At 42.9% G+C, this 26095-nt stretch overlaps 1 protein-coding gene across 9 annotated transcripts; it reads left to right on the top strand.

The window, feature by feature from the left end:
* Positions 1-303: 303 nt before the first annotated feature.
* Positions 304-25735, top strand: Pfkfb2 (6-phosphofructo-2-kinase/fructose-2,6-biphosphatase 2). 9 transcript variants are annotated; one of them, XM_071600118.1, is made up of 17 exons: positions 304-435; positions 1622-1732; positions 8404-8529; positions 9059-9155; positions 9791-9857; positions 9978-10052; positions 10404-10460; positions 11355-11479; positions 13105-13312; positions 13754-13900; positions 14656-14760; positions 15552-15681; positions 16426-16488; positions 16739-16803; positions 17415-17594; positions 18221-18289; positions 23756-25735. In XM_071600118.1, the coding sequence occupies exons 2-17, from the start codon at positions 1642-1644 to the stop codon at positions 23819-23821; spliced, it is 1671 nt and encodes a 556-aa protein (XP_071456219.1). In that variant the 5' UTR covers positions 304-435; positions 1622-1641; the 3' UTR covers positions 23822-25735. The 9 variants fall into 9 exon arrangements, with proteins under 9 accessions (XP_071456219.1, XP_071456218.1, XP_071456220.1 ...); XM_071600117.1 differs by lacking the exon at positions 304-435 and adding an exon at positions 495-597; XM_071600119.1 differs by lacking the exon at positions 304-435 and adding an exon at positions 495-597 and having other exon boundaries at positions 18512-25735.
* Positions 25736-26095: the final 360 nt, after the last annotated feature.

Raw genomic sequence — 26095 nt, 5'->3', positions numbered from 1 at the left:
CAGTTGACTTTAGTGTCTGACCTATGGGTGGGAAGGTCATACAAACACTACGTGTAATCAGCTCAAGTACCTGTGGCAGCTAGCGAAGCACCTTTTAAAGCTTACGTCCCAATTCATGGATCTTAACGAGGACTCAGGAATGAAAGCGTTAATATTCTCAACGTTTCCACCATAAAGTCACACCCTCTCAAGACGTCTCCTTAGTACTCCGCTCTCGCGATAATATGAAAAAAAGTCTTTTAATTAGCCCCGCCCCCAGCCTTATTAGTTACCAAGCAACGACGCAACCAACCTCCGCAGTGCTGGGAGACTTAGAAGCTGCGGTCTTTCTCCTTCACAGATCCATCTTCCTTCTGGAGCCAGGGACCGGGATTCCGCCTGGAGCCCCGCCCACTAGGTCCTGCAAATTCTCGATTGGCTGATGATTCTCTCCAGGTGAGCGTTGACGCGCGAGTGGGCGGAGCCAGGCCGAGCCACGTGATTTGTCGGAGACTGGGGTGCCGGGCCCCTAGCCACAGTCTGTCAGCTCGGGTCTGCAACGTTACTAGGGAAGCGCCAGTGTCGCAGCCGGGAGGGGATCTTAGAAGAGATCGTAGGGTGAGCGACAGCTACGCAACACCTGCAAGTGTCTAAGCGGGCGGGATGAGGGGTCTGCAGTGCGCCGGGATGCGGTGCTGGGTAGAGATGCCTCGCCCTTTCGGGAAGTGCCGGCCGCAGGGCACGTCTGGAGTGCAGATCTATAAGGATCCCGAGCGGCCCCAGCTGCTGTTGGGTTGAGGATTTTTGCCTTCAGTGAAGGAATAGAGCAAGGGCATAGGACCCCATGTATCACGAGCCCCCTTAGTTTCTGGGTTTGGGCTCTCCCACCCTAGTTCATATCAGGATTTAAATTTTATTTTGCAGGTAACCTTGGGGAAGTCATTTACCACCTTTGCACGTCAGGTTTCATCTTTACATTGAGTCCCAGGAGATAAATAGGGAGACAGTACCGAGCAAGGCTTGAGAAGAACACCAGAGGAGAACTTGGGATATGCTATGGCTGTCTCAGGGTCCAGTTACATGTTTTCCTTCAGGGAACGTGTTTGAGATTTTCCCTCATGCTCATCCCTTCCCCTCACCCCCCAAGTCAGAGTCTTACCTTTGGAGTGGAATTACTTTCTTGATAATGAGTTTGATCTATTCTCATTCCCATCTACTCCCGATTCCCACTACTTTTCTCCCTAGTGTTAAAACTAGAATCTGAGGCCAGGAGGAAGCTTGCACAAGCCACTTAATTTGATTTTTACCTCATTTTTTCAATCTATAAAATGGAAAGAAGCAATAGTGGTAATAAAATCTGCCTTATTAGAGGGTTTTTTGGGAAGCATTTCAGGAAATAAGGTATGTAAATGTAAGCTCCTCACTCAGCAAATAAATACAAAGCTCCAGTTTATCTCTTATAGAACAGGAAACAGAGGATGGAAGATATTTGTGACAGGTAACTGTTAACTGGGAGAAACAGGAATAGACTTGGTTCTTGGCCTAGTGTTCTTTTACTTATTCCACACTGCTCCACTGCACTGAGTGTTTTGAGGGACATGTTCTTCCTTCCCTTCCTTTGCATTCTTTTTCTCCCTTTCAGGTGCCTCCTGAAGAGCTACCATGTCTGAGAATTCTTCATCTTCCCCAGTACAGAACAAGAACAGATATGAACCCAAGACTGCTAATCTTCGAATGACAGATAAGAAATGTTGTGAGTTCTAAAAAATATAGTTCTTGGGAATATAGTTGTAATATTAGACTCTGCTGTTTAGTGGGAGTGAGAAATAATTCTTTGATGCTGGAAATTTAAAACAAAATTTTCAGAGAGCAATTTCCTGTCTGAAACAAGTAGACTCTGACCTTCCAGCTAGATTGCTGGTGTGGCCCAGTGGTTTCTTCTTTCTTTTTGAACATCTGTACACTTGCTTAATGCTGGAAGTTGGAGCAAGCATTGTACAAACAGTGAATAAGAGTGGTAAGTTGTAGGAATTACTTGGGGCTGCTACCATCTCAGTTTCCTTTCATCTGTTGGGCTAAGTTCCAAGCAGGTGCTGCTCACTATAGAAACTGCAGGTAGGAGCCAGTGTTACCTTGTGTCACTCCTACAGGCCTCTGGGAAATGAGCCCTGACAAATGATTTCTCATGGTGTCTTGGGCACTTTACCTTCTTCCAGGTTTAACTATTGTACTTTGCAAACTATTACACAGGAGCATTTCCATGTCAGTCTTTTAGATAGAGATAGCAGGAGGGGCTGCAGGGGGATGAAGTACCACTTCCTGTCCCTTGTCATCTATATTCCTTAGCATTTTATAGACTGCATAGCTGCTCAGAAGTCTGGAACTTTAAGTCACAAGATGTTTCTGGAAACCTCAAGGAATGCTAACTCTATTCTCTGCTTCCAGATTGCACCTTTCCTTTGGAACCCTATCAGTCAGTTTTTCTCAGTTCAGTGGTTATATATGTCAGCAGGTGGAAACAGCCGACCAGCAGGAGACCAGGGACTTGTCTCTTGTTCAAAGCTTTCCCTAGAGCCTTGACTTTGATGTCAAGCCCTTGTCAGTTTCATGATTAAAATGATACTGTCTCTTCCCCAGTCACCTGTGAGGCCTGCTGGACAGAAGCAGCTGGTTTGGATGTGATACTGAGGTTGGCACACCTCTGTGATTAGGGTCTCCTTTCTCTGCCAGGGCAGGAAGCCATGTGCCAAGGGCAAAATGCCCCAGGAGAGATAACTAATATAGCATGGTTCTTAAGTGTAACCTCTAGTGTCAATGTCATACTGCCTGAGTTTGAACACTGGTTTTATTCTTTCTTAGCTGTGTGTCCTTGAATAAGTTGCTTTCTCTTTCCATGCCTCAGTTTACTCCTTTTCAAAATGGGAATATCAATAATATCCTCCCGAAGAGTGATGTGAGGATTAAATGAGCAAATTTAGGAAAGCACAAATATAGAAGAATTTTGGACATAGCTAATGTATTATTTTTCACAGGTAACTATCATCCTCTTGGACTTACTCTTTAAAAAAAAATTTGTAGTTTTGCATGGACAGAATGCCTTAATTTCATTTGTTTATTTTTGTGTGGTGCTAAGGATGGAACCCAGTGCCTCACAGGTGCTAGTCAAGCATTCTGCCAGTGAGCTACAGCCCAGCCCCTGGATTTATTCTTTTGAAACATTGTGTATAAATAAAATTATATTCAAATGGTGAGCTGGGGGCTCACCATTTAAAAACAGCCCTGTGAAGAATTATTTTTTTCAGAAAGAATGCTTTCTTATCTTGTTTGACAATATTGTAATTCAGATTTGGTGATCTAGGATGCACTTTTTCTTTTTCTTGTACCAGAGGTTGAACCCAGGGGCACTTAACCACTGAGCCACATCTCCACCCTCTTTTTGTATTTTATTAGAGACAGGGTCTTGCAAAGTTGCTTAGGGCCTTGCTAAGTTGCTGAAGCTAGTTTTGAACTTGCAATCTTCCTGCCTCAGCCTCCCGAGCAGCTGGGATTACAAGCATGCACCACCATGCCTGGTTTAGTATATACTTCTTAAAGGGAGTACACTCGTGTTACTGTGATGTTTGATTCAAAGGAGAGTGGAAACCAGTTGTGGTTTTGCATGCCTATAATCCCAGCCTTAGCAATTTAGTGAGACCCTGGTCAAAATAAAAAGGGCTAGAGATGTAGCTCAGTGTAAAGCACCTCTGGGTTCACTCCTCATTAGAGAGCTAGGATGGGAGTAGAGAGCTGAATTCGGAGCTAATTACTGTGGGTCTTCCTTTCTTCCTCCCTCCCTCCCTCCCTCCCTTCCTTCCTTCCTTCCTTCCTTTCTTTTCCAGTACCAGGGATTGAACTCAGGAGCACTGAGTTATATCCCCACCCCTTAACATCCTCAGCTCTTTTTTGTATTTTATTTAGAGATGAAGTCTTACTGAGTTGCTTAAGGCCTTCCTAAATTGTTGAGGCTGGCCTGAACTCTTCATCCTCCTGCCTCAGCCTCCCGAGCTGCTGGGATTACAGGCATGGACCACTGTGCCCGGAAATCATGGGTATTTTTGCCTACATAGAACACCCAGTGTCATTCCTGGCTTTGCCTGATTCTTCACAGGAGCAGGCTTTCCTACCTTTTCTGCAATTTTTCTGCTTTAAGGGCTTTTAATTAAGGAAGCAGTAATCCCAGATTTCTTTTATGATTTTTAGGTTCTCATTCCTGTTCTGGGTTCTTAATTTCTCTTTTCAAGCTCCATTTTCTTCTCCAAACTGCTTTTTCTCCCCAAGTAGAGGTCTCTGGGTTGTCCTAAAGCCATGGTCATTCATGTTGTATACCATGTTCTTTACCTCTCAGTTGGACTGTGAGACTGTGGCACTCACAATCAAGAGAGTAGAATACACCGTTATGAGACTGTGCATTAGTTTTTTGTTTTTTTTTTCCTTTTCCTTTGCTATGTACGGAGACATATGTAAGTTTGATTCTTTTAGACATCTTATTCTGGTGTATTCTATTAATGAAAGTAAGTTCATATCATAAGTATTCTGTTCTGCCACCACATCCTTTTTTTTTTTTAAATATTTTTTTTATTTTTTTTAGTTCTCAGCGGACACAACATCTTTGTATGTGGTGCTGAGGATCGAACCCGGGCCGCACGCATGCCAGGCGAGTGCGCTACCGCTTGAGCCACATCCCCAGCCCATCCACATCCTTTTTAACAAACTTACTATATTATGGACATCTTTCCATGTTGGTAAATTCAGATGCAGAATGTACCTTGCTTCAGGTTCCCTGGCTGCTTAGCATTCGTACCAGCAGTTGCTTTATCACTATCTCCACTGTTGTCCCCTTGCTGTTAATTACACTTGTGCTGGCTGAACTTGAGTCTGGGAAGTGACTGGTCTTGAGGACTGAAATTGGGGCTGAAGAATGACTTCAGGGAGCCAGAACCTCCAAAGGAGCATTATTGGGACTTCGGCTGCTCCAGGAATGGCGATTCAAAGGGACTGCTGGTTGAGATCCTTTTAAAATGTTTAATGGCTGCTTTCCTATGCCCCTCCCCGCAATTTTAGGGTTTTCTGAAAACAGGAATAGGGGAATCTACATTTGTTGTTGTTGATTCTTTTAGGTTTTTGATATCTTGAGTAGATCTGGAGCAGACAAATTCATATATGAACCTTTCCCTAAGTAAAAAAGCAGTCCATGTTCATGAATAATCCAGACAACACAGAAAGAAAGTGAAAAGTAAAAGTCTTTTAGAATCGCTCCCATCCCTGCTAAGCTTGATTCTTGTAGACATCTTATTCTGGCACATCCTATTAAAATAGGTTCATACTGTATATATTCTGTTCTGCTGCCATTTCCTTTTAATAAATAAAAATTACTATATTGCAGAATCTTTTCCATGTTGTTAAGTCCAGATTCGCCTCATTCACCATTGTAGGGTATGTAAATTATCTTCAACTTTTCTACTATCACAAAGAATGCTGCAGTGGGCATCCTTATACCTTTGTGCATTTGTGTCAGAAACTTTTCCTGCTAAAATAATAGGAGAAATGGCAGTCACATTGTAGCTATTATTGATAAGTGTTACTAATTTGCTCTCCAAGGAAATTCAGTTTTGTAAGCTGCTTCCAGTATTTCAAGATACTTAATGGAAGTTGGATACGATCATCTATAGCTGCACTGGTTGACTAAAATATCAGTTTCCTTATTATTTGGCTGCATGTAACTTGGCTTTTTTTGTGCCCATCAGTAAAATTACAGGACATAATCAGGTTTTTGTTTCTTTTTTTACTTCTGATGAATAAAAATTAGATATTACTAATGAAGCAAGCTTTATGGACCCATTTAGAGTGAATGCTGGAAGAAGACCTTGACCATGGAAAGGATAGGAACCCTTGCTCTCCAGATCATTCTTCTAGGTTAGGATGAAGAGAATAGTTATGGTTACCATGTTGGGTTAAGTACTGACAGGAGGCCCAGGAGCTGGGACTAAATGGGAAGTTGTGAGACCTTGAGTCTGGTCTAGAGCCTTGACCTTGACTCTGTATTGTGGAACTGTGGGCAATGCTTCAACTTCTCTGGGCTTGAGTTTTTCTTTGTATATGAGGGAAGTCATCAAGATAACCTTCATCTTTTCTAAGCATGCTTAGGAAGAGAAAATGAGTTTACAATTAAAAAACCAAGTTAAACTGTATAATGGAGACAGATGAGAATTTCAGGAATGAGACAGGTTTCCACTGTCTGTCAAGAGATGGCATTACAGTGTCCCTGCAATGTGAAGTAACTTCCATTCAAATTTAAAGTTGTGTGGGGTGATTTTGTTTTTTTAACATACAGAACAGAATGTTTCTCCTCCTGCCAATGTGGCAGTCTGAGCTAGGAAGTGTGGTTTTATATTTTAGTCTGGAAGGGAGAAGTCCAGGTTATAGTAGGTGTGTGAGTGTGTTCTGAGCCAAGGCAGAAGGGGAGGTGCTGAGGGCAGGGTGTAGAGTCCCTGGGGGACTGTGTTCTTTTGTTCTTAGTATTTTCTGTCCAGCCTGATAAACAATGAGCAGCTGGCTCCCTGGTTGCCTTCTGAGTCGCTGGTAAGTATCAGACCATTTTAAGCTTTGGGGAGGCTAACAGGACCTTTGGGGGAAGAGCCTAATGGGCTGGAAGGTGTGGACGAAGCAATTCTGGAAACGCAGCTAATGAACCAAGTCAGGGGGGATTGAGAAGAGTGTGCACTCAGCTGGAGAAAGTGAAGACCCAGGGGATTTGACTACTTGAACCTGAGGTAGCTAATGCCAGGCAGAGTACATATGCTTGTTAGGGGTCAGCTGTTTGCTTACCTTTGGGCTCCCTGTTTGGACAGAGATGAAAATCGCCTTAGCTGCTCCATTACCTACCTGGAGGGATACTCCTGCCTAGAGTCAGGAATTTCGACACACCCAGAAGAGAAAGGGCTAAAAACCCAACCTGTGGGTGCAGAGTCCATGGTCATTTCTTTTGCTGGGTCCTTCTACCTACTTCTCAGTTGAAATCTTTTACCAGTTCTTTCTCCAAAGGTGAAAGATGCAATTCCTGAGCAAGTACCCCTATTTTACTGAATAGTTTCTTAGCCTGACAGGATCATCTTGTTCTTGCAAAGAAGCAGCCACAATTTGCAGAGACCCTTCTGGAAAGTCGTGCTGGGAAGCAGAAATTTCCATTTCCTGCCACCGTTGGTTCAGAGTCTTTTCCCATCTGAGCTGGAAGAGCTTGAGGCCTCCCCCTCCCCAAGACCTCAGATTGGGTCTTGGCCCCAGGAAAGGGGCTGCAGCAGTACAGGTTCCTCCCAGCTCTCCTCTGTGGCAGGATGGGCGGGGAAGAGTATGACCTGTGAGCAAGCTAAGGATGGGCCTCTTTTTATGGAGAAAAGCTGAAGAGAGAGCACAGGATCTGGATTCCAGTGCCAGTTCTACCCTTGACTCATTATGTGTCCTTAGGCAAGTCACCTGACCTCTGAGCATTTAAAATGCCCCACCTATATAGTGAGACTTTTCTCTGTAAGTGAACATAAGTTCATTCATGAAATAAGTTAATTTACTAAGAAAGGATTGTTCCTGCTTTTCAATTGTCTTGCATCTGAGTCAAGCTGACCCAGATGCCCTAGTGAATTGGCTCTAGCATGAAGCTTCCAGAGATCTCTTCAAACTTATATCAAGTAGGCTTTTCCTACCAGATCTCACTTAGAAATTTCAGTTTAAGGAGGACAAAACAGGCAGGCGAGCAGTTGGCAGGGTAATGTTTTGCCTGTGGCTTTGAGGGAATGGATGGGATCCTCAAGATAGAAACTCTGTCCTAAAAGCCTGCCAGTTGGGCATTGATAAAATCACAGCTCTATCATTTTTATGTTGCTAGGCAGTCTCATGTTAAGAAGGGTGCTGTGGTTACTCTCCACTTTAGATATTTCTATGAAAACCTTAGGAATATGGGAAAGACATTCCTTGGTTTGGGTACTTTCTGGAAATCTGTGTGACCTTTAACTTTATTTCAGGAGGATCTGCTCAATACATTCTTACTTTGCCTTCCCACTCCTGCTGGACCTTTGCTCCACAAGTTTAGGATGATTAAATAAGATTATGAGCTGGGCATGGTGGCACATACCTGTAATCCCACCCACTCTGGAGATTGAGGCAGAAAGGTCACAAGTTTGAGGCCAGCCTCAGCAATTTAGTGAGACTCTGATCAACTTAGCAAGACCTATCTCAAAATAAAAAAGAACCGGGGATATAGCTCTGTGATAAAAAACACTCCTGGGTTCAATCCCTATTACCAAAACAAACAAACAAACAAACAAAGAGTATGACTGAATTTTTCTAGACCAGTGCATAAACCTTATGTTTTATGTTTTTCTCATTTCCTTCTAGCATGGGCCTCCTACATGACCAACTCCCCGACTCTTATTGTTATGATTGGTTTGCCAGCCCGGGGTAAAACCTATGTGTCTAAAAAGCTTACACGCTACCTCAACTGGATTGGGGTGCCTACCAAAGGTAGGTGCAAGTCATTCCTTGGGAAGTGAATGATTAGTTCCTGGGCCCCACTCACTTCTGGGAGACTTAGGCTCTCTTAAGGCATTAAGGTTATTAGGTGCTTCTGGGAGAAATAGTGGTTGCTTTCTCATTTATTGGATTCTCTTTCCCTGGACTTGTCTCCTCCTGGCCTGGATGAATTGGCCCAGTTTTGAGAGAAAGCCTTTGAGAGGTTTATTAAGAATTCAGTGAGAATAGGACTTTCCTTTTGTGAAATCCTTGCACATGCATTATGTTATCTAACCCTAGAAGTATCTTTGTGAAATAGAAAAACACAGAAAGCTGAAATTCAGACAGCTTAAGACTTGTCCCAAGATCTCCTAAATCAGGACCTGAACCCAACTGTTTTGACTCTTAATATCATATTGTCTCCAAATACCATGGTACTTTTTATTTTCAACTCCTTGGCTACTCTGACATTAGGCCAATGTCCTCTTTGGTGGGGCGATGATACTGATTTGCTGCTGAAGGATTTGGGTCTCTTCTGCAGTGTTCAATCTTGGGGTTTATCGACGTCAAGCAGTCAAGTCCTATAAGTCCTACGACTTCTTTCGGCATGACAACAAAGAGGCCATGAAGATCCGCAAGTGAGTCTTTTTTTAAAGAACTGACTCCCAGGTCAACTCTTGCGGCCATCATGAGACTGAATGTAATGGGGCTTGTTTTTTCTCAAAAAGTATCTTGTGGGTATTTTAAGTGGAAGTTATTTGATAGGCAGATCACCTTGGGCTTGTTGGGTAGAAAAACAGGTCTCAGGGAGATGGTTGTAGGCTTGCCTAGCAAGAGAAGATACATGTGTTGGGGCACAAAGGAAGGTATAAGATGATATAAAAATTTAAAAGGAGCCAGGCATGGTGTCACATGCCTGTCATACCTGGGATTCGAGACCCAGGCAGGAGGATGGCAAATTGAAAGCCAGCTTCATCAATTTAGCAAAGCCCTGGGCCCTAAGCAACTTAGCAAGACCCTGGCTCAACATTTAAAAAAGGGCTGGGAACTTAGCCCAGTGGTAAAGCACCCCTTGATTCAATCCCCAGTACCCCCCACCAAAAAGAAAAAAAAAACAACTTAAGTGGAGGAAAAAGATCAAATTAAGGAAACAATTTGACCAGAGGGAAACTAAGTGGGAGGAGATGAGATTCCTGCAGCAATCCCACTGTATGTGTCCTCCACTGTGTTTGAGCTTAGCTCTTCTTGCTGATTTTCTTTGCTCTCATGGCAGACATTGTGCCATGGTGGCCCTGGAAGACGTTAAGACCTATCTGACTGAGGAGAACGGGCAGATTGCGGTGAGCTCTGTGGTTTCCACCCTGTCGGCAGCTGAGCTCTCAGTCCCACCTTGGGTCTGCCTTGGTGTGGGGCTCCATTTCTCTGTCTCCATTCATTTACCTCATGTGTTTTCTGCCCAGGTATTTGATGCCACCAATACTACCCGGGAGAGGAGAAAAATGATTTTGAACTTTGCCGAGGAGAATTCCTTCAAGGTAGGATCTGACTCCATGGTAGATTAAAGGGATGAGTAGAGGCGGGGCATTAGGATGGTGTGTGGATCTGTTTGACTCTGGTGAGGATGGGATTGGATATCTGATTCTCTTCTCTTGGGGTATACCCCCGATCCTTGAGTGTTTTCTTTCAGGTCCTTTCTCAGACCTTTAGCCTGTATGTTTGAGTCCCAGGGGATGTGGTAAGAGCTATTTTAAAATGAGGAGGCCTTGAAGGATTTTCATGAAGAAAATCCTGGAAGATGTGGTGGCTGGGTGGGGTAGGAGCATGTGCTCTTAATTAACAGCTTGGTATTTTTGGCTTGTTTATAACTGCCTTCTCTCCATGGCCAGGTATTCTTTGTGGAATCTGTTTGTGATGATCCTGATGTCATCGCTGCCAATATCCTGGTGGGTGACACCCCTATGTTTCACCTCTTTCTCACCTTTGTGGCTTGTGTATATATGTGTGTATGTATGAGGAAGGGTAGTGATAGAGAGAAATAGAAGTGTTAAATGTCACAGAATGATCTCTTTTCTCTCTCAGAGAGAAGTGCCATTTTGTATTTCCATATTGTTCCTTAGGGAGAAAAAATAGGCTTTGTGAAATAAAATAAGAATTAGCTGCTGAAAAGAGACCTAGTCTTAGACTGTGCAAGTCCTGGCTTGTGTTCTGTTATTATCTAGGTTCTGAGACCTAGATATTATCCTGGATCAGACTTTTCATTATCTGTTAGGGCTACCTTACAGGAATGTCATCTGCCCCGAAATTATCTAATATTCTGGTCAGCATTCTATACACCTAGCTCCTCGTGCCCTGTGCCCTGTGGGGTCACAGCACAAGACAGTCCTTATCCAATGGGTTGTGTCGTGCTGTGCCAAGTCATCATCTGACATGCTCTCCCAGCAATGTCAGAACTGGGGTCATCTGAGGGAGAGGCACTGGGTCCCAAGTCAGGCACTGGGCCACACTGGGCCTCTTCTGAGTGGCAGTGGGAAAAAATTGGAGTCCATTCTGTTTTCCCAGGAAAGTACATAAGGGATTGGGCCCAGGAGCAGTGTCAGCTGCGTGACTGCCTCTGTCCTTCAGCCAAGGGCAGGCACATGACTCCCCAGTTGTCTTTCCCTTCTTGGTTGCCAGGGTCACAGGACTAGGGAGGGAATGCTCAGTGAATGGAGAGTGCCACCACTCCAGTGAAAGGCTACTTTTATGGACCTCTTTTTCTTTTCTTAACAGTGGCTATTTGTAGGAGGGCTGTTAAGGGCAGACCTCTGACAAGACCCTTACTATTCCTTTGATTTCAGGAGGTAAAGGTGTCAAGCCCTGACTACCCTGAAAGGAATAGGGAGAATGTGATGGAGGACTTCCTGAAGAGGATTGAGTGCTACAAAGTCACCTACCAACCCCTTGACCCAGACAACTATGACAAGTGAGGTTTTAAGGCCATGGTTAGAAGGCCCTGAAGAAGGGGTCTCATTAGGAAAAGAGCCTTTCTCCCTCTGCCCCCTAACTTCCTCCTAGACTTGTAAATGTTATATTATTCCTAAGAAACAAGGTGTAGATTGTGGCTTTTATGTGAGTTGCATTTTAAACACTGACATTTTTTTTATCATTAATTTTTCCTCTCTATTCTCTAGAGCAAAATTTTTTGCATCTCGGCATTACTGACATTGTGAATGGGATAATTTTTTGTTGTGGGGTCTGTCCTATCCATTGTAAGATATTTAGCTACTTCCTGGGCCTCTGCTGACTAGATGCCAGTAACATCTTCGAGCTGTGACAACCAAAAATGTATAAAGACATTGTGAAATGTCCCCTGGGAGACAAACCCACTTAAGAACAACTCCATATCAGTAGTTCTGAACTGGGGTGTTACAGGACATCCTGGGACATGTGTCATCATTTTTTATCAATTTTAAATGTTTATTATATGAATTATGTAATGTGAAATATGTAATATGTATGTTAATACATATGCTAATATCACATGTAATATAACACATATATAATATTGTACACATTATATTTCGCACATATAAAATGCATGTAAAGCCCTCAGAACGTTCCTGATTTAGAAATATCTGACTGATACTAACCATCATTACTATAGCAATGTCTATTGGTGAGGTGATAAAGAATATAGATGAATTCACCAAATGTAAAGTATGGGAGCCATAGCGAAATGTCAAGTTCATGTTGAAGAAAAATAGTGTACACATGGAAACCTGGGGGAATGTTTCCTTGTGAAAGAGTGTGCATTCAGGGCAGTTAACGGGCTCTATTCAAATAAGGATACAGCCTTGCAGCCAAGCAAATGATGAGACCAGTGTGCCTGGGACACCATTAAATTGCTGCAGTGGTCTGTTTAATGTTTTGAACAAGTGTACATATTTATAGATTTTATCTCTGGTCGTAGGATATTGGGTGATTTCTATCATTTTTGGGTTTGAACCCGGGGACACTCTACCACTGAGCTACATCCTTGGTCCTTTCTATTTTTTTATTTTGAGACAGAGTCTTATTTAGTTGCTTGGGGCTTCACTAAGTTGCTGAGGCTGACCTTGAACATGGGATCCTCTTGCCTCAGCCTCCTGAGTCCCTGGGATTATAGATAAGCACTGCCATGCCCCACATCACTCTATTTTTTTCTTAATTTTTAAAATAAGCCCTATTACTTTTATATTGAGAAAAATCTTATGATGGCCACAAAGCAGGCCATTTTCAGCACTGGCTCTGAGAGAGGCTTAATTAGGTAGATGGAAGGCGTGGGTAGGTTTCTCTGCCTGTGATTCTGCTCTCCTCCCCTCCTCTCATTTTTGGTGGCACCATATTCTTACCACCCCAGAGGGGGACTGTGCTTCTCAACAACTTTGAGGCTTAACAAACTCTTTAGGTCACCTGGTCTAGTGCCTTATGGGAAGCCTGAGTTCTGTTTGCCTTACCCATTGTATGGCACAGTTCAGGTGTGTACCACCCTGCCCTGTTCCCCTCCCCAACCTTACTTATTCTCAGATTGTTTTACCCTAGAAGTTTTGTTTTCCTTCCCTGTCCCAGGGATCTTTCTTTCATCAAAGTGATAAATGTGGGCCAGCGTTTTTTAGTCAACAAAGTCCAGGACTATATCCAGAGCAAGATTGTCTACTACCTCATGAATATTCATGTCCAGCCTCGCACCATTTACCTTTGCCGGCATGGAGAGAGCGAGTACAATCTCTTAGGAAGGATTGGGGGTGACTCTGGCCTCTCTGTGCGGGGAAAGCAGGTGAGTCATTAGCTAGCTAGCTAGATTTCCTAGGCTTAGAATTAGAAGGGCATGGTGGAGGTCATCTATTTTATCCCTGTATTAAATCCCATTTGGGCTTAGGCTGTGGTTTCAGATGGTCAGGCAAATGCTCAAGATGTTTTCTTGCTCATGGCTCCAGCTTCATGTTAAAGTATGGTTAATTTGGAACTATCTCCACTGTGATCATTCAGCCATTGAATAACTATTGGGCATGACTTGTATACTTAGCACAGTACAGGGTGCTCCTGTTCAGGTTCATTTCCTCTTGGGTTTACATTTTGATCATGGTTCAACAAATTGCCCCTTTATAGGCTGAGTTAGCAGTGCGTGTGTGCTTTGTATGAATGTGTGTGTGTATGTGGGTGAGTATATTGAGTATGTGTATGTTTTCTTTTTTTTATTTTTATTTTTAAACCCCAGTTTTCCCAGGCTCTAAAGAAGTTTCTAGAGGAGCAGGAAATAAAAGACCTTAAAGTGTGGACAAGCCAGTTGAAGAGGACTATCCAGACTGCTGAGTCTCTTGGAGTGACCTATGAGCAGTGGAAGATTCTGAATGAGATTGATGCTGTGAGTGGAGTCTCTCATTCTGGTGGAAATTCTCAGGAGTCATGATTTGGGCAGTTTTGTCTAGAAACTAGAACCACCAAGTAAAAACTTTGAGTAAGCTGAATCTGTAGCCATTTGGGGGGGATTGGGGGAGGAAATGTGGAACACCCCTCAGGGCTTCCTGCCTACTTAAAGATCAGTGCCAACGATGGGACCCAAACCAATGTTTGACCCAACCATTCTGGTACCTGGGGAGACAGGGGCTAATAGGACTTGTTTTGTTCTCTTGTGTGATTTCCTCCTGGGAAAAAGAAGTAGCTAATAACCCAGTTTTTATTTTTAATTTCTACTTTGATCATTTGATCAGCTATTCTCGGAAAGTCCTTCCCCAGATTTTTCTTGGCTTTTTCTAACCCTGAACACAGAAGTAAACATTAATTTTTCCTTCCCTCCTCTCTACTAATTTATTCCTCCTTCAAGTTCTTCAATCTCATCAGTGTCCCTCTTTCCCTGCTTCCTGTTCCTTTTAATCTGTTGACTCTTCTTGACCTTTACATTCCCCACAGAAGTAGGAGAAAGTGACAGCTTTCTCTCTGCTGTGGCTCCCATCCATGGTGCCCGTGACACCCTGGTTACAGTCAGCTGCAGTCCATGAAAGGACCCAGCATAGGGCCTGACACATAGTAAGCAATCGGTGTTCTTCAGTGGCGTCTTCTTTCTGTGGGATAGGACAATGTGGGCCAGTCCACCTCCTCAGCCAGTGTGGCTTCTTGCAGGGCGTGTGTGAGGAGATGACATACGAAGAGATCGAGAAGCAGTACCCAGAGGAGTTTGCTCTTCGAGATCAAGACAAGTATCTGTATCGCTATCCTGGCGGGGAGGTGAGACTTCTCATGTGGAGTAACGACCCAGCCCTTTGCTGGTGGGGGGATAGCTTTAATTTGGAGAATGGATTGATGTGATCGTAGGGAATGTACAAAGGCAGCCTAGCCATCATTTACCTTCTAACCTTTGAGCCATCCTGTGTTTAATTCAGCTCAGGCAGTCCAATGCCTCATTAATTTGTTAAGATCTCTAGAGAAAAGAGTCAAAGATGTCCGTTGAGTCGAGAATACTATGGAATCAATCTGATCTTTTTTACTCCTTTTTTTTTTTTTTCCATTCTGCTCCCTCAATCTCACCACTACCCAAGTGGGTCTAGTCACCAAGTAAATATATGGGGCATGAATTACTTCTCTGTCATCTTTAGTGTATTAGACTGTTTCTTTTTCTAAGTGGCTTCATACTCTAGAACGTTCAAGGCGAAAATAAATAAACCAGAATGGCAGAGGTCCAGGAAACTTCTAGAAGACTCTCATTGCCTTACACTCTGCCTATTAGTCATGGGAACTACAACAACAAAACACACACATGCAAGTTGAATTCAAACTTTTCGTAACCTGTGATTTTCTTGGTCTCAATATTGCTATTTAAAGATCCAAGAAGTATTCTTAAGATTCGGGCAGGGGTGGAGGTGGGCAGTGGCATTTAGTAAGCAACATGGAGTCACTGAGCCTCCAGGAGGAGAGCCAGCCTGGGCAAGAAGTGGCCTCTTGACTCTGGGATTCAGCCGCTGGCCTGGCTGCCAGCTTGCACCTGGCCTCTTACCAGCCTGCTCCACTTGCCCCCACAGTCATACCAGGACCTGGTACAGCGGCTGGAGCCTGTCATCATGGAGCTGGAACGTCAGGGCAATGTCCTTGTCATCTCCCACCAGGCTGTCATGCGATGCCTCCTGGCCTACTTCTTGGATAAGGGCGCAGGTGCTATTTGAGGGAAAGGCTGGGGACACATCTATGGGGAGAGAGCCTGGCTCATAGTGGCACCAGGATTCCTGGCAACTGGGCCTCCCCCTCTTCCACTCAAACTAGAGTACATTCTTCAGGCAGTGGTGTGGGGCTCCCAGCAGCCACTGGGTCAACTGTGGCTGAATTCACTCCACTATTACAAAAGCCCCGGTGGAAGGTGGCTGCTGCTGGTGCTGCTTGATTCTAACTGCTAAGGGGCCAGTGTCCTGCTAACACTCCTGGCAGTATCAGGAAAGTGACTGAATAGTCCCAGCTTGTCACTCTGGCTACTAGGAAGGTGGTATCTTAGAAGTATCTTCATCCTTTGAGTTGGGGGTGGGCAGCTCTTTCCAGGTAAGAATAGTAAGGAAGTGCTGTTTCCTTTTCTGATCCTTCCCTTCTCAATCCCTTTGAGCCACCAGAAGTCTGCAGATTGGCCTTTGGGTATCCAAATGGACCATAGTCTTCCTTCCCATGGGGCTTTGGGCATGGCACTTACTCCTGTTTTGCCTGCATGGAAGAAGCTGAGATGGCCTTATTTCCTTCCTTACCACTCAGAAGAACTGGGTGGCTTCTTAGTCCTGATCACTGTGTGGGGCTTAGGGAAGGAGCTGTACAACTCTAGGTGGTGGTCAGGGTTGAAGACTAATGAGTTCAGAAAAAAGTCACAATTACTCCATGATGTAAGACACTTCCCTCATCCAATCTTTCTGCTTTCAGATGAGCTACCATACTTGAGGTGTCCTCTCCATATCATCCTCAAACTCACTCCTGTGGCCTATGGTAACTATGAGCTCAGGGACTGGCAAGAGGTGGGGATTGAAGAAGGTCAGATGTTTGGGTTTTCTCTGAAGATTGTCCAGAAATTTGAATGCATCACGTCCATATGTCAGGGACATAGCATTAACATTTTGCATTTTTAAGGGCATGTATGTATAAGTGTGTGTGTTGGAGAGTTTGTTTTCCTGTGTGGAAACTGAGGAATTCTCCTTTGAGCTTTCTCCTGAGGGCCTTTCTTTCCCTTGTTTCTCAGGGTGCAAAGTGGAAACGATTACACTCGGAGTGGAGGCTGTGAACACTCACCGTGAGAAACCGGCTGTAAGTATTTTCCCGTGGACAAACCTGCCAGGTTCCCACCTCCCTGAATCCTTGAACCTTTGACATAAAGAGATTGGGGTTTCTTTTATGTACAAAAGAAAAGCTGATCCAGAATTCATGGCCTCCATAGTCTGCTTCTAAAAGGCAACCATATGGGAACTATGAATTTTTAAATCGGTACCTCTTTCATGAATCTTAACCTTGAAAGTTGGCTCCTAGAAATTCAGTTAAATATGGGAAGTGCTTGGCTGAAGTGAAATCCAGACTCCCCGCCCCAGGAAGGCTCCCTTTAAAGAGCAGGGTTCAGAGGAGCTGGAAGGTGGGGTCAGCAGGTTGAGGTGGGTTCCTGCTCTGCCCCTGTGATTTGTGTGGCCTTAAGTAAACCCCTTTTTTTGGTGGACCCCTTTCTGGTTCTGGGATCTGATGATCAGGGAGCTTTCCTCCGCTGTGACCCTTTGATTCCCCTGGGGCCAGGAGACCAGGCCACATCCTGTGTGAGGCCAGAGGAACAGGAGGAAGGAAGCTGCTGTGGTTTCGAGCGTTATTTAACCTTTGTGAGTGAGCTTCTGGCGTGGCTTTCATTTGTGTGGTGTCCCTCCATTTCCAATCAGAACAACCTCCCCAAGAACCAAACCCCTGTAAGGATGAGAAGGAACAGCTTTACGCCTCTGTCCAGTTCGAATACAATAAGGCGTCCGAGAAATTACAGTGTTGGGAGCCGGCCCCTCAAGCCCCTCAGCCCTCTCCGTGCCTTGGACATGCAAGAAGGGGCCGACCAGCCGAAGACCCAAGTCAGCATTCCGGTGGTGTAACCGTGTGTTTCCCTTTAGCCCTGGCCTCCTGCCCTTGTCACTAATCTCCAAGGAGTCATTTAACTTCCACCGCCACCCCTTCCCTCAACACCTCACCATTATTCTTAACCCAGAATATGAGGTCACACATGTACAGGCCAACTCTAGTCGTTCTCCAGTTGGAAACAGCTCCTCATCCAGGGGCAGGATGGCAAGTTGGGTCTTTTAGGATGGGATGGTCTGGAGAAGGAGAAAAAGGACACATTCTCCCTGGGGGCTAAGCATGCCTCATAACTTGGTTCTTTGTTCTCTGGTGTCTAACCTCACTCATATCCTAGCATTGGTGAAGTGGGGATGGTGGTGAGTGAAGGGAACCAGGAAAGCCCAGTTTTCCTTCACCTTGTCTCTTTAATGTGTATTTAACTCACAGTCCTTACTTAACTATCTCTCATTTTCATCTCCCCTCTGGATTGTCTAGTATAATGCATGACATTGTAGTGTCTGTCAAAGAGGGAAGGGGCAGTTGGTGTGGGAGAAGTCCAGGCCCCAGTGGTGTTTTCTAGTGGGTCTAAGTGGATCTGGACTGGAGGAGTCTCTCCTTTCCCTTCTCCTTCCTCTCTAGCCAGGTCCTGAAAGGGCCAGCCCAGGTTACAGAACATCCACAGAATGCTCTGGAGCTTGCAAGTGGACATAGGGTGAGAGTTCTTATCTCTTTTCACGAGAAACAATCCTATGTTTTTGATGCCCTGGGGGAACCTGGCCCTGGGGATGTGGGACACATCTTGGTTTGTATTTTTACCTAGAAGAGCCAGGGGTAGTCCTTTGCTGGCTGTGGAGTGGGGTTCAGGAGAACAGGGTGGTCTCTAATCCTTGTGGGCCTCTCAGTTCAGCCAGATCTTTTTTCCTGTGGCTTTCAGGTTCTTTGCCAATCACAGCAACTTTCCTGCCACAGCCAGTGACCTCTGGGGCTTTTTAGAAGGATGGAGTTAGATTCTGGAGTCACCACTGATGTCTGAATCACTCAAAACAAAAGGCAGAGAAGAGCTCACTCCAGTTCACCAAAGCTGCTTATTATTTTCCAGTGATTTCCAGCATACCCCTAAAGTTATTATTATTATTATTATTATTATTTTAGCAGGAGAAATTTTTTTCCAAGTGTGGAAAAGCTTGATGATGAACTTAATCTCTCTTCTTGGGGCATTCTTTTGTTCATAAGGAGAAATTACCTTGACATTTTGAGAATTTCTTGCAGTCTAGCTCTTTCTTGACTATTCTAATTTATCTATTCATTTTTGTCATCTCATTTTCTTTGTAGGGTTTGAAAGGAATTGTTTAAAGAAGCCCCTTGATAGCATATAATTGTTTTCCTTCTATCTCAATTTTGTATACAAAATAGATGAATGTATATATGTACATTTTTCTGAGAGACAAATCTAGAGTTCTCGTGGGATTTTTAAGATAGGCGATCCCCTGCCTATCCATTTACATTTTAGAGTTAGCGGTGGGAACAAGTTAACTATTTCCCAAGGGTTTTTGTTTTGTAATAGAAAACCTTTCATCATGGTTCTCACCCAGGAATCTTCCTTGGGGTCTCCTTTATAGCTTTGGAGACATACACAGGCCTGGGTCCATCTGAGTCAGGCTGAATGCTGACTCAGAAACTGGAGTTGAAGTCTGGACACGTGTGTGTTTAAATAGCTTCCCTGATGATTCTGATTCATACCCAGGGTGTTCCACCTTATGAAGTAAGTGGAAACATACTAGATAGTAGTTTCTTGGACAAAGGATCAACCTTGGCATTCTGAATTCCTCTTAATTCTAAAAGTCAGTTCTTTGGAGTTCAGTATTGGAGCCGATCACCGAAGTAAGTGAAGCAGGCCTCTCAGTCAGGCTGCTGTGCTTTAGAGACTTACTGTGGGTTCTAGTTTCACCTTTCACCCTTCACGTTGTGCAGTGATGTGGAACAAACCTCTAAATGACCTTGAATAAAAGCTGGGTTTCCAAGCACCCTGGAGAGAGGTCCTGAGGTACAGTCTGTAAGATGAGGAAGGTTGTCTCCACCTTGAGCCCTTCACTTTTACATTCCAAATAGAATACCACAGCTGCTTTCCAAAGGCTGCTGGCCTAGCGTCTTCTCAAAATTGTGTCTAAGACATAAAATTACCTGCTCTTCCTGTCAAGCTGTTGCACAAGGTCTGTAGTAGTGTCTTTGTGGGGCTTGGAGCTGGATGGGGGAAGAAAGAACAGAAATAGAAAAAGAAAGGTCCTTGTCCTCAAGAAGGTTACTTTAAGAGACAGGGCATGTAATTTACAGCAAATGAACATTCACAAAAGAGCCACACACTGAATCTAGAAGTGCTGATGTGCTGTGGACTACAGATTGCTTGTGACTGTTCCCTTTTCCAATGGCTGTGAGACCAAAAATGTTAGGGGATAGAAAGGCTCCGTCTCCCCAGTGTGAGAAGGAAAGCCTGGGAGGTATGTGTGGCTCTTTTACAGGGTTGCCTTTTCTAATTTGGTTGGGATGATGGCAACTCTAGCCCAAATGGTTATTCGATCTATTCTCCTGCTGTGAGGTGACAGTAATTTAGAGATAATAAATGAGAAGAGGGAGAACTTTGATCCAAAGATGAGAGATTTAGATGGCACCTCCTCTTAGGTACAGGGGCCTTCTCTGACTGACTAGCATTGTGTTAGCCTGTTATAAACACTGTCATTAGAGACAGGTCACTGGATGTTCGTTTTGGCACTCCTTCTGCTGATAATACTTCTAATCTTCCCCTGTGTTAGTTTGCTATTCCCAGAGGAGTAATGGAGGTGACCTTATCCTCACATAGGACAGGGGAAGTTAGAATTTGAAAACAGCACCAGTTTCAACATCCTTTGATTTCTGATCCCTTCAGAGATGTTCACAAAAGAAGTCAAGAGAATATAGAATTGAATAGAGCTCTTCGGGATTTTAGGGAAGTTCTACTTCCCATCTTTTTTTTCTATTCTTCTTCCCCTTGTTACTTGAAATGTATATTGGTAGTAGATACCTGTTACTCTGCTTATGTCTATATCACAAGTTCTACAAAGAAAGGATGGACTCCAGGGAACCCTTTGCTGAGGTTTTAATTGTTGCCATGGGGGAAATAGGTGAGACTTTGACATTTGATCTACTGGTATAAAACCGGGAAATGAAAACCATATTTTGTTTTTGTTAGTTCCAAGCTGAATGAGGATGTCTGTAACAGATTTTTGAAAGGATTTTGTTGCAGATTCAGAGAACCCACTTCTCTTCTGTTCCTACTTCCTAATTTCCAAATTGGAATTTAGTTCTTATTTATTATCAATAGTGTCCTTTTTGTTTTGGTAATGGGCTGGTTTTACATCGAATTGGAAAGTAGAATAAAAAATCTTTTTCAAATAAGAAAACCTTTTAAAAGTCTTTTTAATCTTAAGATTTTAAATCTTTAAAAAATCTTTTATATGCAGTGTGCTAGGGAATTGCCCTATGTCATTGTGTCTGGGTTTTATTTTTGTTTCCCAAAAAATTGGAGTAGAGGATAAGATGTATTTGTACTCCTGGATGGAATGGTTGAGTGTTTCTTGTGAAGATCTGATAGACCTTACAATCCACATTTGATCTTCAGATGCACTGGTATTTGAAGAAACATGATATATACCTGTTTGCAAATAAATCCATCTTTGGGGTTTTCTGGGAGCAGGAGATCTGAATTCTAGAGTTCGCATTGGTGCTTGGGGTGGCCAGTGGACAAAGGGAAACACGTCCTGGGTGATGAAATCTCATGCACATTCCACTATCCTAGCCAAGCCCAGAAACCACTGTATCTGTTGTCAAGAGGTTTGATAGACGTACCCAGCTTTTCTTATATGTATTTTGACTTTTTGTGTGTGTTTTAAAATGTTTTATTTTAAAAATATATAGTCACATTGTCATGGTAGATCCTTGCCTTTCCCTAAAGATGACATAGACATCAGAAGTGTGTCCAGGAATTTTGTTTAGACTCTTGGTGTCCCTAAGACTATTTCTAAAGGGGTCTGTGCCGACTGACTGTGGGCTCTGATAGGGTCTGCAGGCTGACAGTCTTCTCGGTTTTCTCATTGTACTGTTTTTCAGTATGGTAAGTTATTATAATTGTCTATCTGTGGCACATGTCCTGCAGAGAAAGGAACTAAACACTGTACATTTTCTTTATGGGGAAGTTCTGTGTGCTATAATTTTTCAAAGACATTTCTTATGTAATAGTGGTCAAATTCTCACAGTGTTTATAAAGATGATGGTTGTATGGTGTTTTGTGAACTCAGATAAGGGAATGCCTAGTCAGAATCTGAAGTTGTGATTTCTACTTGAAGTCATCTTGTCCAGTCCCCTGCTTCAGAGTAAGACTTTTCTTTCACTATCTATTCCTGAATCTTCTGTCCTCAGCTTATCCTATTAAGGAATGTAGCATTCTATTGAAGAGTGTTATTGTTTTCAATCTGCCATGCATTTGGCTTTTATTCCTAATATAATAAATGCAAAGGAAATTTGCATTCAGAAACTGATTTTAAATGGGCAAAAGTATTCTTTCCCATAAGTCTTTCACTGGGTATCTGTGGCCAACATTTACATACTATTTTTGTATCTGAATTGCTTGTATACATTTTTATTGTTGTTGAAGTAACAAAATCAACTCATTGTAATACAGTGATGGTTTTCTATGGCAAAAGCAAAGAACTGAATGCCACCCTCTTTGGAGGGGACTAGGAGTGGGGCTGAGCCCCATGGGTTTGAATGGAAGTGGGCTGGGCTGGGAAACCCAGGAACAGAGTTCTACTGTGGACTTCCCAGGCACAGCTTCTATTGAACATAGGAGCATTAATCTCTAGCACCATTCTGATTTAATCTGGTGACATGATGACATGAGTTTTTACTTAGATCCACTAAAGGTGTATATAACTGTATTGGAAATGTGCTTGTGTGTGTGTGTGTGTGTGTGTGTGTGTGTGTGTGTGGAATGGGTAAATAAAATTGTTGAGTAACTTGAACCTATCAAAAGGCTTCTGGATTTTTTGTTTTGTGTTTTGGGCTATGTCCCCACCCACACCTTCTAAAACTTCATTGTATGCTGAGAAGACTTGGGCAGACCAACGTAGGTTCTCAGTGCGACTATAGACAAGACTCTCTTTCACTACCTTTTAGGGACGATGGGAAAGACATGGGAAGCGCATAAACTTGGGTAGTCATGTACACCTGTTGGTACCTATGCAAGAATTAAGGGAAAATTACTCTCGACCCTATGGTGCTGTGACTCCTACTAACAACATGTAGCTCATATTACTTATTAAAAAAAAAAAAAACAAAAAAAACTTGAGATCTTTTACAATTTAGTGTCTGTTGCTTTTAAAATATACCCCACCTATTTTTAAAGAGATTAACAGCCAATGGTAAAAAATGGTTATTTAACAACTTCTGAAACAGGAACTAGAGCTGAAATTGTTTTTGCTATTCTCATGCCTTATTCCTTATTACTCTAAGAAGGGCCACAAGCTCATTAGAAATGCAGAGTCTCAGGCCCCCGAATCAGACCTTCATTTTTACAGGATCACCAGGCACATTTAACATTTGAGAAACATTGTTCTAAGGGGAAGAACTCCTCACAAGGTAAAACATTGAATCCAAACTTAGGGGAAAAAGTTGATCTGCTCTGATCACTGACTTCAGAATGGCCTGGAGTAACTACAATGGTAGGGAACCTCCTCAGAAGCCAAGTAGCCTCTGACTGCAATGTCACTTTTTTGGCATGGTCTTTGGCTGAAGTAGGCTGCATACTCTCTTTTTTGCCACAGGAATCCTGACCACTTCTGCTTCATATCTTAGGTATGTAGCTTATGGTCCAGGTCTGCAAGGAGCACCTGGCCCAACATGGTTACAAGGTCAGCTTCTCAGGGAAAGAAGCCCTTGCCTATGCCATTAGAGTTTGTCTGACTCCTCAGAGTGCAGGTGTGTGTGCAAGCACACCAGTGTGTCCTTGCATGTATGTGTGTGGAGGGGATGGGGGCTGAAGGGTAGGGGACACAATGGAAGGGCTGGGGCTGAATTCTGTTCTGTTTTTCTTCATTCATCTTTTGGTTGTGGTATAATGGCTTCGCTTCTCTTCCTCTTTGACTCCTAGGAAGTGAATACTGTGCCGACTGAGCATAAACCTGCCTCTGTGACGTCCTTCACATTGCACTCCTGATGGTGTGGAGGCTGAGGCCAGACCTCTCCAAGGGACTGGATCTTCTGAAAAACTTGGGATGTCAGCTCCCCTGAGGCTAGAAATGGAGGTTAAGTGGGGACTGCAAATTCATGGCTACCAAAATGAGTCCTGGCAAAAGTCACCACATTTCTTTCCCCATGCCTAATGGGAATATCAGTTATACTGTGCCTCAAAACATTTAACAGCCGGAACCAATTAGTTTTCATCAACTCTTTGTTGGGTTTGGTCCAGGTTTGTGGATATCATTCTGTTTAGGCATTTAGCATCCTACCTGTGACTGCAACCCTAGCTGTCTGTTTGCCCAAGGTGCACATGTACTTCTTCAAATTTGGTTTCTGAGTGAGAGGGATGAGCTCCAGGAAGCCTTTTCTGTGTAATAAGAACTGGTCTTGGCATCCACCTCAAGCCAGCTGGCTAGAGTACAATATACATATGCTAACAGCCACCTCTTGATATATTATTGGAAGTGAGACAACATCACCAGGTAAATGGAAGGTATCTGAGAAATTCAGTACCTAGAATGTCTCTTCTAAAGTGATAGAAGTCAGTGTCAATAGCACCCTTTTCATTTAGAAAAGTTTTTCTCATTTTAGGCCCTTCAGGGGTGAGTCTGACTAGAAGACTTCCCCAAAGGTTACTCGTCTTTAAGTTCTCTTTTATACAGCTGTATTCTACCTGATGCATGTGCCTCTCATAGCTGAAGAGAACTGAGGTAGTTCTCCTGGGTGACTGGAATGAGGGCTGGAAAAAGAGAGTGCCATTTCATTTATAACCCCATGAAGGAATGAAAACAGCTCTTGGGCATTAACTCTATTGGGATTTTTTTTTTTTTTTTTTTTTTTTTTGGCTTTGAAACAGGTAAAGACAGACCTATCCTTTGATGGGATCTGTCATGGTGACCTGGTCTCTAAGAAAGCTGTGACTGTCTTTTCAAGAAAGCAGTCTATTGATGTCTGTCTCTGATCCAGTCCACTATCTTGATCAACTGGTCTCCCATGTCACACCACGGGAGAAGAGAAGAACCAAGACTTCAGTGCATTTGTCACTTGCTTACCTTCCAGAGAAACCAGATCACCATACCCAGATCAGTGATTGTCAAATGTGCAAATATGTCTCTGTGAATGTGACTTTAATATGTTGCTGCTCTCATGGAAAAAGAATGTGAAATCCTCACAGGACATTATATCTTACAAACAAAATCTATTTTTTTTTAATTTTAAGAATAGAGTTTGGGCTTTAATTATTACTTTTTTTTTCACTCAAATGCTCACTTACTGGGCAAAAGTCTGGGTAGCAAGAAAAATAATGAGATTCAGCTTTTCCTAAATGGTTCTTTTATACTGTGGATGGTGCAGGAGACTGTTACTGACTATGTGAAGAGCTGGGCTGGAGGCAGCTCAGCATCTGGCAACTGGGAGCTTATTTTATATGCACAAAGCTGCCTTCAGAAGGCTCCTTACTCTGCTCTGTAGCAGATGGTTTTCATCTGGCTGCTTGTAGCATGCTGTACTGTATTGATTTGTTCTTCTGATGCAGATTTCTTTCTGCATATAAATATACTGTTTTCTGATTATTAATGTTTTATTTAGTTATTTATTTATCCATACAAAGCATTTTTATATCAGCATTTGCATGTATTTAATCAGAATGTAATATAATTTGTGTTGTCAGCTTTTTGGTAGAGGCCTAGATGGTTTGAACTTTTAAGTCTAATGTCCATAGTGTTCCTTAAGTTTTCAGAATGTGGATATCTGTAAAAGGATAGTAACTATGTAAAAGCACAGTGGACTTTTTTTGAGCACTTTTTTCCTCATTGATTTTTATTATAAACCAAGAGATGCATTTCTCTGGAGAAATGTTCATCTCCTGGATAAATAAAATCATGCTAAAATATGTGAGTAATATGTATTGTTTTTGCAATAAGAAAACACAATAAAAGTTATTTTAATTAAAATACATTAATTTTTTAAATCACACACAAAAGAAGATAACATTTGGAATATTATACATACATAAAATATTAATACCATTGTTCAAATGTATTTGAAACTAAATTCTTTAAAAATTTTCTCAAATTATTATAGTGTATATATTTCCAAGTAGTGTTTTTAATCAGTGACTACTATCTTTATCAAGTTCCACTAGCATTTCAGAGGGATATCAATGGGATTGTTACAGCCAGGCATTGTTGGTATTCTAGGCATTTATTTATTCAACAAATATTTCATGACTGCCTGTTGGTTGATAGGCCAT

The sequence above is a fragment of the Marmota flaviventris genome, chromosome 12, assembly GCF_047511675.1.
Source record: "Marmota flaviventris isolate mMarFla1 chromosome 12, mMarFla1.hap1, whole genome shotgun sequence".
NCBI lineage: Eukaryota > Metazoa > Chordata > Mammalia > Rodentia > Sciuridae > Marmota > Marmota flaviventris.
The sequence above is the reverse complement of the archived record's forward strand: the minus strand, read 5'-3'. Positions and strand labels throughout refer to the sequence as shown.

What these genes read in the sequence shown, in the direction of transcription:
- Pfkfb2 (XM_071600118.1), top strand. Translation starts at nt 1,642, where the DNA reads ATGTCTGAGAATTCTTCATCTTCCCCAGTACAGAACAAGAACAGATAT. An exon ending in AATGACAGATAAGAAATGTT is followed by an intron (nt 1,733 to 8,403) that starts GTGAGTTCTAAA and finishes ATTTCCTTCTAG; the next exon opens with CATGGGCCTCCTACATGACC. An exon ending in TCTCTGTGCGGGGAAAGCAG is followed by an intron (nt 13,313 to 13,753) that starts GTGAGTCATTAG and finishes TTTAAACCCCAG; the next exon opens with TTTTCCCAGGCTCTAAAGAA.